Consider the following 12,760-nt stretch of genomic DNA (forward strand, 5'->3'; position numbering starts at 1 on the left):
ATTCTATGAAATTCTTTATTCTGTACTTAATTTCTTCTATAACCCACTAGTTTTTGAGCAAGGTGTTGTTCAGTTTCCGTGCATTCGATTTTTTTTCCTTGCTTTTTCTGTTACTGATTTCTACTTTTATGGCTTTATGGTCAGAAAAGATGCTTTGTAATATTTCCATGCTTTAGATCCTGCTAAGGCTTGCTTTATGGCCTAATACATAGTCTATCCTGGAGAATGTTCCATGCGCGGTGGAAAAGAAAGTATACTTGGCTGCTGTTGGATGAAGTGTTCTGTATATGTCTGTGAGGTCAAGTTGATGGATTGTGGCATTTAGATCTTCTGTGTCTTTATTGAGCTTCTTTTTGGATGTTCTGTTCTTCACCGAAAGTGGTGTTTCAAAGTCGTCTAATATCGTGGAGCTGTCTCTCCTTTCAATGCTCTTAGAGTTTGTTTTTTATGTATTTTGGAGCCCTGTCGTTGGGTTCATAAATACTTATTATGGTTATATCCTCCTGGTGTATTGACCCTTTAATCATTATATAGTGTCCTTTCTTATCCTTTGTGGTGGATTTTAAAGTCTATTTTGTCAGAAATTAATACTGCCACTCCTGCTCTTTTTCGATTGTTGTTTGCTTGCTGTATTTTTTTCCATCCTTTGAGTTTTAATTTGTTTGTGTCTCTAAGTCTAAGGTGTGTCTCTTGTAGGCAGCATATAGATGGATCATGTTTTTTAATCCATTCTGCCACTCTGTCTCTTATTGGTGCATTTAGTCCATTTACATTCAGCATAATTATGGATAAGTATGAATTTAGTGCTAACATTTTGATGTCTTTTTTTGTGTGTTTTTGCCAGTTTCTTTGTTGCACTTAATTTTCTGTGCTCAGTTGTTTTTCTTTATATATTTTCTTTTTCTCATTGTTGTTGATTTTGTATTTGCTGAGTCTTTATGTTCTTCTTGCTTTTTATTTTGATGTGCAGGATTGTTAGTTTCCTTTTTGGTTACCTTAATATTTACCCCTATTTTTATGAGCTTAAACCAATCTTTTATTTCTATCACCTTGACCTCCTCTCCATACAAAAGATCTATGACTATTATTTTTTAGTCCCTCTTTTTTGTTTTAATGTTGTCATCATCTACATAATGATGTCTCTGTTACCCTTTTTTGAGTGTTTTAGCATTATTTTTGTGATTTCCTATCTGTGTTGATATCTGGTTGCTCTGTCTTATGTTCTAGTCTTGGGTTGTTATCGGATGTTATTAATTTTCTAACTGGAGGACTCTCTTTAGTATTTCTTATAATTTTGGTTTGGTTTTTGCAAATTCCCTTAACTTCTGTTTATCTGTAAATGTCCTAATTTCACCATTATATTTGAGAGACACTTTTGCTGGATATATAATTCTTGGTTGGCAATTTTTTTCCTTCAAGGCTTTATATATGTCATCCCATTGCCTTCTTGCCTGCGTGGTTTCTGCAGAGCAGTCTGAGCTTAGTCTTAGTGACTCTCCTTTGTAGGTGACTTTTCGTTTATCCCTAGCTTCTCTTAAAATTCTCTCTTTATCTTTGGTTTTGGCAAGTTTGATTATGTCTCGGTGACTTTCTTTTTGGGTCTACCTTGTGTGGGGTTCGAGGAACATTTTGGATAGATATCTTCTCATCTTTCACAATATCAGGGAAGTTTTCTGATAACAAATTTTCAATAATTCTCTCTCTGTATTTCCTGTTATTCCCCCCCCCCATTCTGGTACTCTAATCACTCGTAGGTTATTCCTCTTGATAAGAGTCCCACGTAATTCTTAAGGTTTCTTCATTTTTTTAAACTTTTTCATCTGATTTTTCCTCCAATATGTTGGTGTCAGGTACTTTAAAAATACGGAATGCTTCATGAATCTGCATGTCATCCTTGTGCAGGGGCTATGCTAATCTTCTCTGTATCCTTACAATTTCAGTATATGTGCTGCCGAAGTGAGCACAGTTTTTGAAATCTTAATATTTAATTACACTTTCTCCTTGTGCAATAGGTTTGAGAAGAATTTTTGCATTAACTGTAAAGAATATGCTTCCAGTGTCATAGACTATCTAACAAAGAGACTAGGATGGGGAAACCAGATTATTTGCTTCTCCTAAATTGGGTCTTCGTTATTTTGGGAGAAGTTTATTTCTGTAAGATCATAAACATATTCTGAAGTCAAATGGAAATAACTTTTTGTATTTTACAGACACAAAGTATTTAGTAAATAATTCAGTAATTGATTTATCATTTAGATTGTTCACCATTCAGTGCCTGTTTCTTTAATGGTACAATTGAAAACTGACTGAAAAGGGCTGATGCGAGCATAGACATTAAGAGAATGTCTTATCTTCACTTACATATCTGGATAAGTGAACATTTTAAAAATGACTTTCCATTTTTACAGTTTGCATACAGAAATAGTGAAATAACCTAGTATTTTTCAAGAGAAAACAAAGAATGAATGAAAACCTCTTAAAATTTATGCCAAGTAATGACAGAAATGTTATGGCTATTGGCTCTTCGTCTTATTAGCTGTGGAAGGCTCAAGAACGTCATAGACTTGTAATTACTGAATCTCTGGGGCAGGGGGTGGGGAAGTATTCTCAAATAAAAGCAATAATCTGAAAGAAGTAAACATTACCTGTAGAGTACAGTTCATCATCTTTATTATGTAGTCAAACTGTTGATGGTCTAATATTGCCCGGTTTTGCTGGACATGTAAACCCAATTCATCTGTAAGACACTGTCTTGCTGCCTTTCCTTTCAGGGCTCTTAGGGCAGCAGGAAGTGTCTGAGGACAAGAGAGGTATAAGTGATTACAAGGTCCACTGGAAGAAAATAACTTTTAAAAAATCATGTTGAAAATTCAAATGCATCCTACAAGCTATTTAACAATATTATTAGTAGAAATAAACTACTAAAGAAGAGTTGATTTGATATTAAGAATAATTATAAAGTAGATAAATTTGCAGTTTTTTTATTTGTCACCCAGCATGAAAAATAAACAGAATTAGTTATGTGGCACATTGAAAAAGCACTAAATTTACTTTTTTAAAAACTCATCAAAACTTTGTATCTTCTTTATATGACTGGTCACTTCATCATGGCAAGAACAGAAGGAAAATTAAAAATGACAAGAAACACTGATTTCATACTTTAAAAGTGGTTGGCCATTTAATGACTAAGTTTTAATTTATAACCAAAAAGTTCTATAATCTCTTCTCATTTCAATATTATAATAAAGAAATAAAAAGGACTAGAGCAATAAAAATGAAGATCTCTAGGTTTAGGTATTAAACTCTTTTACTTTATCATGAGAACACTCACATGAAAACTTCCTTTAGTTCACCATTTATGGCCTATTTAATTTACTTGAATACAATAATAAGTTTATTTAAATTGAAAAAACTAAAAAAGCAGAACTAAAGAACAAGTGAGAAGGAGGGCAGAAGGCTGAGAGTGGGAGACTAGAAGAGTGTTATAGGCAGGTACAAGAAACAGAATGTGAAAGCTAAAAGCAAAGAAAGCAAAAAAAAAAAAATCTATAATCTATCACTTCAATCGTAAGAGAAAATGAAAAAAAAAATCAGACAAATAAATAAAAAAACACCCTCAAAACATAATGAGGTCTGGGGTCATTTAGTATAAGGGTAGAAACTTGTACATGCTTTACCAGCCCCTTGTAATAGATGTTCTGAACTACAACAATGAGTCACCAAGAAACGTTTACATTATGTTCAGCATGTTGTATTGAAAGAGGCAAAAAAAAAAAAAAAAAAGTGCTTTAAGGAGGCACATTTAAATTGAATACTACGGTTTCTACAATTTATCATATATTCTGACTAGATTCTTTGTAACAAATCAAATTATATTTAAAATATGAAATTTCGTAGTAATATACCAAATTAGGGTTCAAAGAATAATGCTTAAGAGTTTAAGGAAAATGAAAAAAAAAAAAAAATTACTACCAATATTTCTCTGGCAGCTATCTAAATAAGCCTGGCTTACAGTTTTAAATCTTAGACACCATTCATTTAAAATTATCAAAACAATGAAAGGCCATTTTATAAGGAAGGGAGAGAATTTAAGGAGAGCTCAGGTGGCAACCTAACATGTAAATCTGAAAGGGAAATAAGAAATGCATTTTATTACCTTTTCAGTCTCCAAAGTTTTATTTTCAAATATAAATGAGATGCAGTTTCTAACAACTTCCAGTCTCTGCGCACTGTTGAAAACTGTCATCACCTTATCCGTTATCGAAACTAGTAAAGGAATATAATGAAAACACAAATAAATTAAACTCCTCTGACAATTACAAAAGCAAGGGGAATATTATTTTAAGACTGTTTTTACATGATCAACACTTAGAGTTTATTTTTTCCCTTGTTACATGGCACTGAAGGTATTCCATTTCACTATTCTGATTCCATTTGAAGTGTCAGGCTAGTCAATAGCTTTTTGAGAATAATTTCACAGGATGGATTCTAAAAACACAACTCTCTCAGGCAAATTAATTCAAAGTAAAATTATATTAAGCATAGGTAAACATCTGTTTTAAACATTAATGATAAACAAACTGACAGGAAATGTTTGGGGGTACAGGACCGTGATAAAATAAGCTAACACTCATAATAAGCAAGAGGACTACTGACAGGAAAAGAAATGGATACTTCTGAGGTATTTGGAAAAAAAAAAAAAAAACCTACACAGCATAAAAAATTATATATTGCAAATTTGGGTAGAGGGAACTTGAAGTGAAGAAGCAGTGTAAAAAAAAAAAAAGAGAGAGAAATGATCATGGCCAAAAGATTGCTATATTGGCTTAGTAAAGTCATTTTTCAGTCCTGTGAACTTATATTAGCATCTTTTATCATAAAGCACTGGATAATTCTAGTCTATTATATTGGTTAAAATTACTTAAATTTATTAAAAGAATGCTGTTGTTGTGTGCTGTCAAGTTGATTCTCACTCACAGCGACACTACAGGACAGCGCAGAACTGCCTCATCGGGTTTTCAAGGCTATAATCTTTACGGGAGCAGATTGCCAGGTCTTTTCTCCTGCATAGCTGCTGGTGGATTCAAACTCCCGACCTTTCAGCTACCAGTCGAGAACTTAACCATTATGCCACTAAAAAACTAGGGCTCCTTTAAAGAATATTTTGGTTAGCAGCAGTAGATTGCTGTAGCTCTTAACCACTATGCTATCAGGGCTCCTAAAAGAATATTAAAAACCGAGGATATAAATGAAAGTAGTATCTGCAAAAAACAAGCAAAAAAAAAAAACAGTATAATTTACAAAGAACTATATGATTTGTACAAAAGAGGTAGTATCAATCATTTAAGCCAAAAAGAAACACTACTTATATTTAATGGCTGCTCTTGGGAATCTAAGGGTACTGTCCCTTCACCTCTTTCCATACCTAACAAGAAAGACTACCATATGTTACTCATTATGCCCCATTTGTTTCTTCAATACAAAACCTTATGTCCTTAAGTCATTTTAAAAACTTTATTTTGAAAAAACTATAGGCCCAGAAGTTGCAAAAACAGTACAGTGATGTCCCGTGTACCCATTACCCAGCTCCCCTCAATGGTGGGTAACATCTTATATAACTATACTGCTTAAACAGAATCAGGAAATTAATTAGAAGAACACAATTAATTAGACTACAGTCCTCACTTGAATTTTACAGTTTTTCTCAAAACATTTTTAATCATATAACTAATTTTCTGCATAATCATGACGGCTAAGTTGCTTATTTCACATGGCTCTTCTGCCTGAAATGCTCATTCTTAACTTTGGGCTCTCGGTGCCTCCCACAAAACCAGGAGTGGTCAGTGCCATAGGCTGAAATAGAAATCTATTTTTAGAGTACAAGACTTCTCAGAGTCTCCAAACAATACCATATAATTTATTGAGAAAGGAACATCTTTAAGTTAGGTTTATAAACTCTTAATTCTAAGTCTCTTTAAAAAAAAAAAAAACAAAGTCTCTTTAGTGGTATTTTAAATTTTCTTTCGTCTGAACCATTAGAATACCCACTTTTAAATAATGAGTCTGTTGACCATTGGGGAATTATTATTTTCCTTTGCAGAGTACAACTTCGTTCACTCCCAGAAGAAAGTTCTTCATTTGGAGCTACTGATTCCTCGGGGATTGGCCAGATCCTCAGTTGTGGCATTCTAATACTAGCTTTCTAATATTTGATAGCAACCCTGGTTTCTGGGCACTTCACTTCCCAGGACTTCCTTTCTAAAGCTTTGGCTTTCAAATGCTAGTTCCAGCCAATCACAAGTCCTCTGGTCCCTCCAGGGAATAGGTAGAAGCTAATTAACATGTAAAATTCTGAATGCCTCTTTTAAGTGACAGAGGAATTCTATACACATATTAAGTGGGCATTACATAAAATAAGCCCTGATGGTTTAGTGGTTAACAGCTTCGCTGCTAACCAAATGGTCGGCAGTTCAAATCCACCAGCCTTTGCTCCTTGGAAACCCTGCTGGGCAGTTCTACTCTGCCCTGTATAGTCGCTATGAGCCGGAATAGACTGGATGGCAACAGGTTTGTTTATTTATTTTTTTATGTGAAATGAAACATTCACACTTGTTATTTTCAGCACAAGGGAAACTCTGACTGATTCTGATCAACCCAGACAAGCCAAAAAGTTGGACAGAAGCTCCTGCTTTTGGTTGTTGTCGTTGTTTTTATTGCTGGTTTTATAGGAAGTGCCAGAAAGGCCAGATACTGAGTCATGTGTGCCTCTCTCCCTGCTTCCAGTGCATCTAAAAAAGAATTTGATCTGGATTGAAAATACTGAAATTAAAAAGATTACATAAAGATAGTGTAGGGACAACTAAAGCTCAAATAACATAATTCAAGCAAAATAAATTTTAAACAAGGTTCTGATCTGTCCATGTGGATATTTAAAGAAAGTACTTAACCAGTGTATGAATATTAAAATTACATGACCAGCCCTTTCAAAAAAGTAACTACTTATTCTAAGAGGTCTTCCTTTTCTATGTGAATATCCAGTCAACACTAAAGGTAAGCTGTTAAATTCTTAGGAAAATAATGGCAAATTAATATTATCAGTTACCAGCTTCCATAAAGTCAATTGCAACTCATGGCGACCCCCTGAGCGTCAGAGTAGAATTGTGCTCCATAGGGTTTTCAATGGCTGATTTTTCAAAAGTAGATTGCTAGGGTTTTCCTCCAAGGCACTTCTTGAATGCCAACCTTTCAGTTAGCAGCTGAGCATGTTAACCATTTTGTACTACCCAGGAAATCCAAATTAACATTACTACATAAATAATATCTTGCTATCCATTAATAAGAAAATCATGCTGACTTTCATTTCCAGGTATGATATAACAATCTGTAGCAAACTAAAACCCCTTCCAGGAGCAATTATCAAAGTCAGGGAAAATACAAAAACCATGTATTTAAAGATATCAGAGAGTTACAGAAGTACAAAGTACAAAGATTCCCTAGAGGACCTATAATTCCAGAGAGAGGAAAAGACTGGAGAAGTGAGTTAAGAACACACAGCCACACTAATTAGATAGTAGATAAGAACTACTTTAGGTGAAGGGAAAGACAGCAAACAGTACAGGGGAGGTCAGCACAATTGGACTAAACCAAAAGCAAAGAAGTTTCCTAAATAAACTGAATGCTTCAAAGGCCAGCGTAGCAGGGGCAGGGGTCTGGGGACCATGGTTTCAGGGGACATCTAAGTCAATTGGCATAATAAAATCTATTAAGAAAACATTCTGCATCCCACTTTGAAGGGTGGCGTCTGGGGTCTTAAACGCTAGCAAGCAGCCATCTAAGATGCATCAATTGGTCTCAGCCCACCTGGATCAAAGGAGAATGAAGAACACCAAGGACACAAGGTGATTACCAGCCCAAGAGACAGAAAGGGCCACATGAACCAGAGACCTACATCATCCTGAGACCAGAAGAACTAGATGGTGCCTGGCTACAACTGATGACTGCCCGGACAGGGAACATAACAGAGAACCCCTGAGGAAGCAGGAGAGCAGTGGGATGCAGACCCCAAATTCTCATAAAAAGACCAGACTTAATGGTCTGACTGAGACTAGAAGGACCCCGGTGGTCATGGACCCCAGACCTTCTCTTGCCCCAGAACAGGAAGCATTCCCAAAGCCAACTCTTCAGACATGGATTGGAATGAACAATGGGTTGGAGAAGGATGCTGGTGAGGAGTGAGCTTCTTGGATCAGGTGGACACTTGAGACTATTTTGGCACCCCCTGCCTGGAGGGGAGATGAGAGGGTGGAGGGGGTTAGAAGCTGGAGAAAAGGACACAGAAAGAGAGAATGGAGGGAGAGAGTAGCCTGTCTCATTAGGGGGAGAGTAATTGGGAGTGTGTAGCAAGGTGTATATGGGTTTTTGTGTGAGAGACTAACTTGATTTGTAAACTTTCATTTAAGCACAATAAAAATTATTTAAAAAAAAAAAAAAAACAAAAAAACCACACACATGCAGCCACTTTTTCCCTAGGGGATTTGTCAATATTGGGTACAGGCAAAAGGCTGAGAATCTTGGCTTGATTCTGGTAGATGGCTAGGCTGACTGGCAAAGTTTTTGGTGGTCATGTGGAGCTTAACTGACCAAAGAGGATGCATGCTGTAGTCTCTAAGTAAAACTCTAAGAAAAAGAGTAAACAAGTGAAAAGAACAATAAACAAATGTATAACTAACAAGTCAACAGAGATAAATTATGGAATAAAAAAAACTTTATTAATCTAAAAGAAAGCAGAGGAAAAATATACAACAGGAGGATCAAATGGAAAAAACAGTGAACTACATTAAAGCTAGATCAGAAATATCATTAAATAAATAGAAGTAACATACTAAGATTGTCAGACTGGTTAAAACAAAACAAAAAACCCCACAACCCTATCATACACTGCTTACAAAAAGCACAACTTAAACATAAGGACTCAGAGAGTTTGAAAATAAAAGGACAGAAAAATATAACTACACAAATACTAACCAAAAGAAAGCTGGTGTAGCTATATAAACATCAAAGTAAACTTTAAGGCAAGAAGCATTATTAGAGACAAAGAAGGACATTTCATAATGATAAAGGAATCAATCATCAGTATATCATTTGTAAATATATATGCATCCAATAAGTTAGCATCAAAACATATAAAGAAAATAATTGAAAGAACTAAAATGAAAAATAAGCAAATTCATTATTATAACAGGAGACTTTAACACATCTCTCTCAATGGCTGGAAAAAAAATTAGTAAAGAAAGATAACCCACAGAATGGGAGAAAATATTTACAAATCATGTAACTGATAAGGGACTTAAGACCAAAATATATAGAAAACTCTTACAACTCAATAATAAAAATACAAAAAACCCAATTTAAAAATGGGCAAAGAATCTAAAAAGGCATTTCTCCAAAGGAGATGTTTTTGTTAGTTGCCACCAAGTCGGCTCCAACTCATGGCAACCTTATATATACAGCAGAATGAAATACTGCCCAGTCCTGTGTCACCTTCATGATCATTGCTGTTTGAGTTTACTGCTGTGGCTACCAAAGAACATACACGAATGGACAATAAGCACATGAAAGGATATTCAACATGATTAGTGGATGTGGAGAAATTGGAACCCTCATATGTTTCTGGTGGGAATGTAAAATGGTGAAGCTACTTTGGAAAACATCTGGCAGTTTCTCAAAATGCTAAACATAGTTACCACATGACCCATCAGTTTCATTCCCAGATACATGCCCAATAGAACTGAAAACATGTCCACACAAACCCTGTACACAAATGTTCATGGCAGCATTATTCATAATAGTCAAAAAGTACAAACAACCCAAAAGTTCATCAACTGATAAATGGATAAGAAGATGTGCCTGTGGTATATATCCAAACAATGGAATATTATTGAGCCATAAAAGGAATGAAGTACTGATACATGCTACAATGTGGATCAACCTTGAAAACACTACGCTAAGTGAAAGAAGCCAGTCACAAAAGACCACGTATTGTATGATTCTATTTACATGAAACGTCCATAGTTTCAAATCCATAGAGGCAGAAAGTAAACTACTGCTTGACTAGGGCTGGGAAGGGGGTGGTTTGGGGGAAAGTAGGGTGTGACTGCTCATGGGTACAGGGCTACTTTTTGGGGTACTTAAAATGTTCTGAAATTAGACAGTGGTAGTGGTAATGGCTGATAGGAGTTCCTGGGTGGTACAAACATTCACGTGCTTGGCTGCTGACCCAGAGGTTCAAAGTTCAAAGTCACCCAGAGGTGATCAGAAGAAAAGCCTGGCAATTCACTGCCCCCCAGAAAGAAAAATCAGCCATTGAAAACCCAACGGAGCACAGTTCTACTCTGACTCAGATGGGGTCACCGTAAGTCAGAGTTGGCTCAACAGCAATCGGTTGGTTGATTAACTGTGAATATATTAAAAATCATTGAATTATACACTTTAAAAGAGTGGATTTCAGGGTATGTGAACTGTATCTCAATCAATTTACCAGAAAAAAGATACTTCAGCACAGAGTCTGAGTTAATGGTTATTCTTTGTAGGGGACTGGGGACAGAACAAGTTTTCAGGGTGTTGATAATATTCTGATTCTCGATCTGAGCTAGTTACATGAGCTAGTTCGCTTTATGAAAATTCATCAAGATGTTCACTTTATGTTATGTGCACTTTATTTTTTGTGTCTTATTATCTTGATAAAAGGTTAACTTTTAAAACAAACAGACAGACAGACAAATACATACCAACAGGTGGACCTGCTGGCACAACACATTTCTTTTCCACTCGTGTAGCAGGTGGTGCATTCTGGTTCTTAGCAAGACTTTCCTGTATTAATTCCTGAACCCGGGCTTCATTAATCTTTGGGAAGGGAAGAATATGAACTCGCAAGTGGGATCCTTCTGTTGGGCGTGGCACTTTCTGGAATGCCATGTGAGGGTTTGGATTCTCCTACAATATTAGACATAGGTAAAATTATTCAAGAATTAAAATAACAATGATAGAGTGTCAGGAAGGGAGTGGGAGCTCAGAGGGACACAAACTGAAATCAAGACTTATGAGTGACTATACATACATTCATATACATGCCATAAGATAACGGTACCAGAATCTTACTTGTTCTTACATGGCCTATCAGTGGAATCTGATATAGCTGACTACTCTTCTTTCTCTTCCATGAACACTTTCTTTATTAGATCTTCTTGCTGTAACTCTGTTGTTTTCTCATCTCTTTAATCTCTTAACTATCTGAATGAATCCCCATAGCCCAGTTCTTGGACTTGTTATCTATTTACACTTACTTGCTTCATGATCACATCCAGTCTCACATCTTTAAACCATAAAAAGACCAATGATTCACAAATGTATATCTCCAATCAGGCTCTTTCCTGAACTCTAACACCAAACCGGTTGCTATCAGTCGATTCCGACTCATGGCAACCTCATGTGTGGTGACTAGTGTGTCAGAGTAGAACTGTGTTCCATATGGTTTATAATGGCTAAATTTTTGGAACTAGAATTGCCAGGCTTTTCTTCCAACGTGCCTATGGTTAGACTCGAACCACCAACCTTTCAGTTAGCAGTCAAGTGCTTAACCATTTGTACCACCCAGGGACTCCTCTTGAACCTCAGACTCATGTATTAAACTGCCTTCACATAGTATTTCCATTTAAATTTAAAATAATATCTTAAACTTATATCCAAAATGGAGCTCATAGTTTCACCCACCTCCAAACCTGTTCTTTCTATCGTCTTCCCCATTTTGGTAAATTGCATATTTATTTTTCTAATTGCTGAGGTGAAAAGTCATTTTTAATGCCTTTGTCTAACACCCAGTTATCCATTCCTCTGAAAACCTGTGGACTTTACTGCTAAAATATGTTTATAATCTGACAAATTTTCATCATCAACACCTCTCATATTACTAAAATACCAGTGTCTCCTAACTGGCCTCCCTGTTTCCACACTTTCTCCAGAGTAAAATTCTAAGTCCTTACAATAACTTGCAAGGCCCTACACGATGTGGTGTTTCTACCTGACCTTGTATCATACAACTGTTTCCTTCATTCATTCTGTTCCAGTCACACAAGCCTTGTTGTTTCTGCCTGAGGGCCTCTGCACTTACTGCTCGCTGCCTGGAGTGCCCATAATCCCATGAATTTGTACAGCATCCTCCCTCCCCTCTTGCACTGCGTTACTCAGATGCTACTTTTTTCACCTTTCCTGGCCACCCTATCTAAAATTGTGTTCCCCCAATATACCCCTTACCTCCCTTATTATATTTTTCTCCTTAGCACTTATCACCCACACACATATGCATATTTTTTAAAACATGTCTATTGTCTATCCTCCCACTAAACTGAAGCTCCATGAAGGCAGCTATTTCAGTCTATTTAAAAAAATATATTTTTTGTCCTTTGCTGTATGCATCTAGAAACTGTCTGACACATAGTAAACATGCTAAACTACTTCCTACTGCATCCTAATGAGTGGGACACAAGTTTGGGCGTATGCTAAGATTGTAATAACTGAATGAAAGGTGTCAGCTAATACATTTATGACTCCTAGGGCTGGCAGGGACTTTCTTCCAGTCATCTAGTTAAGCAGGATTATATTTCAAATACTACAGGCAGAGTGGAATCTATCCTCTTTATAAAGCTCTCTAGGGAAGGCTGCTTTACAACCATTCTTAGACCAATTCTAGCATTTATTATCCTTT

General features: G+C 36.0%; 1 protein-coding gene and 1 non-coding gene across 8 annotated transcripts in view; both read right to left on the minus strand.

The window, feature by feature from the left end:
- SBF2 (SET binding factor 2) overlaps nt 1-12,760 on the minus strand; it is a 519,656-nt gene that overhangs the window by 203,991 nt on the left and 302,905 nt on the right. For all 7 annotated transcript variants that reach the window (XM_049890356.1, XM_049890355.1, XM_049890357.1 and 4 more), the window contains 3 exons: nt 10,788-10,992; nt 4,157-4,266; nt 2,646-2,795 (listed from right to left, as the gene is read on the minus strand). In XM_049890356.1, coding sequence (XP_049746313.1) covers nt 2,646-2,795; nt 4,157-4,266; nt 10,788-10,992 — 465 coding nt within the window. The remainder of the gene's footprint in view (nt 1-2,645; nt 2,796-4,156; nt 4,267-10,787; nt 10,993-12,760) is intronic.
- Nucleotides 1,858-1,964, minus strand: LOC126081302 (U6 spliceosomal RNA). Its single transcript, XR_007518349.1, has one exon. It is a non-coding gene; the product is annotated as a U6 spliceosomal RNA (small nuclear RNA).

The sequence above is a fragment of the Elephas maximus genome, chromosome 7 (genome assembly GCF_024166365.1).
Source record: "Elephas maximus indicus isolate mEleMax1 chromosome 7, mEleMax1 primary haplotype, whole genome shotgun sequence".
Classification (NCBI taxonomy): Eukaryota; Metazoa; Chordata; class Mammalia; order Proboscidea; family Elephantidae; genus Elephas; species Elephas maximus.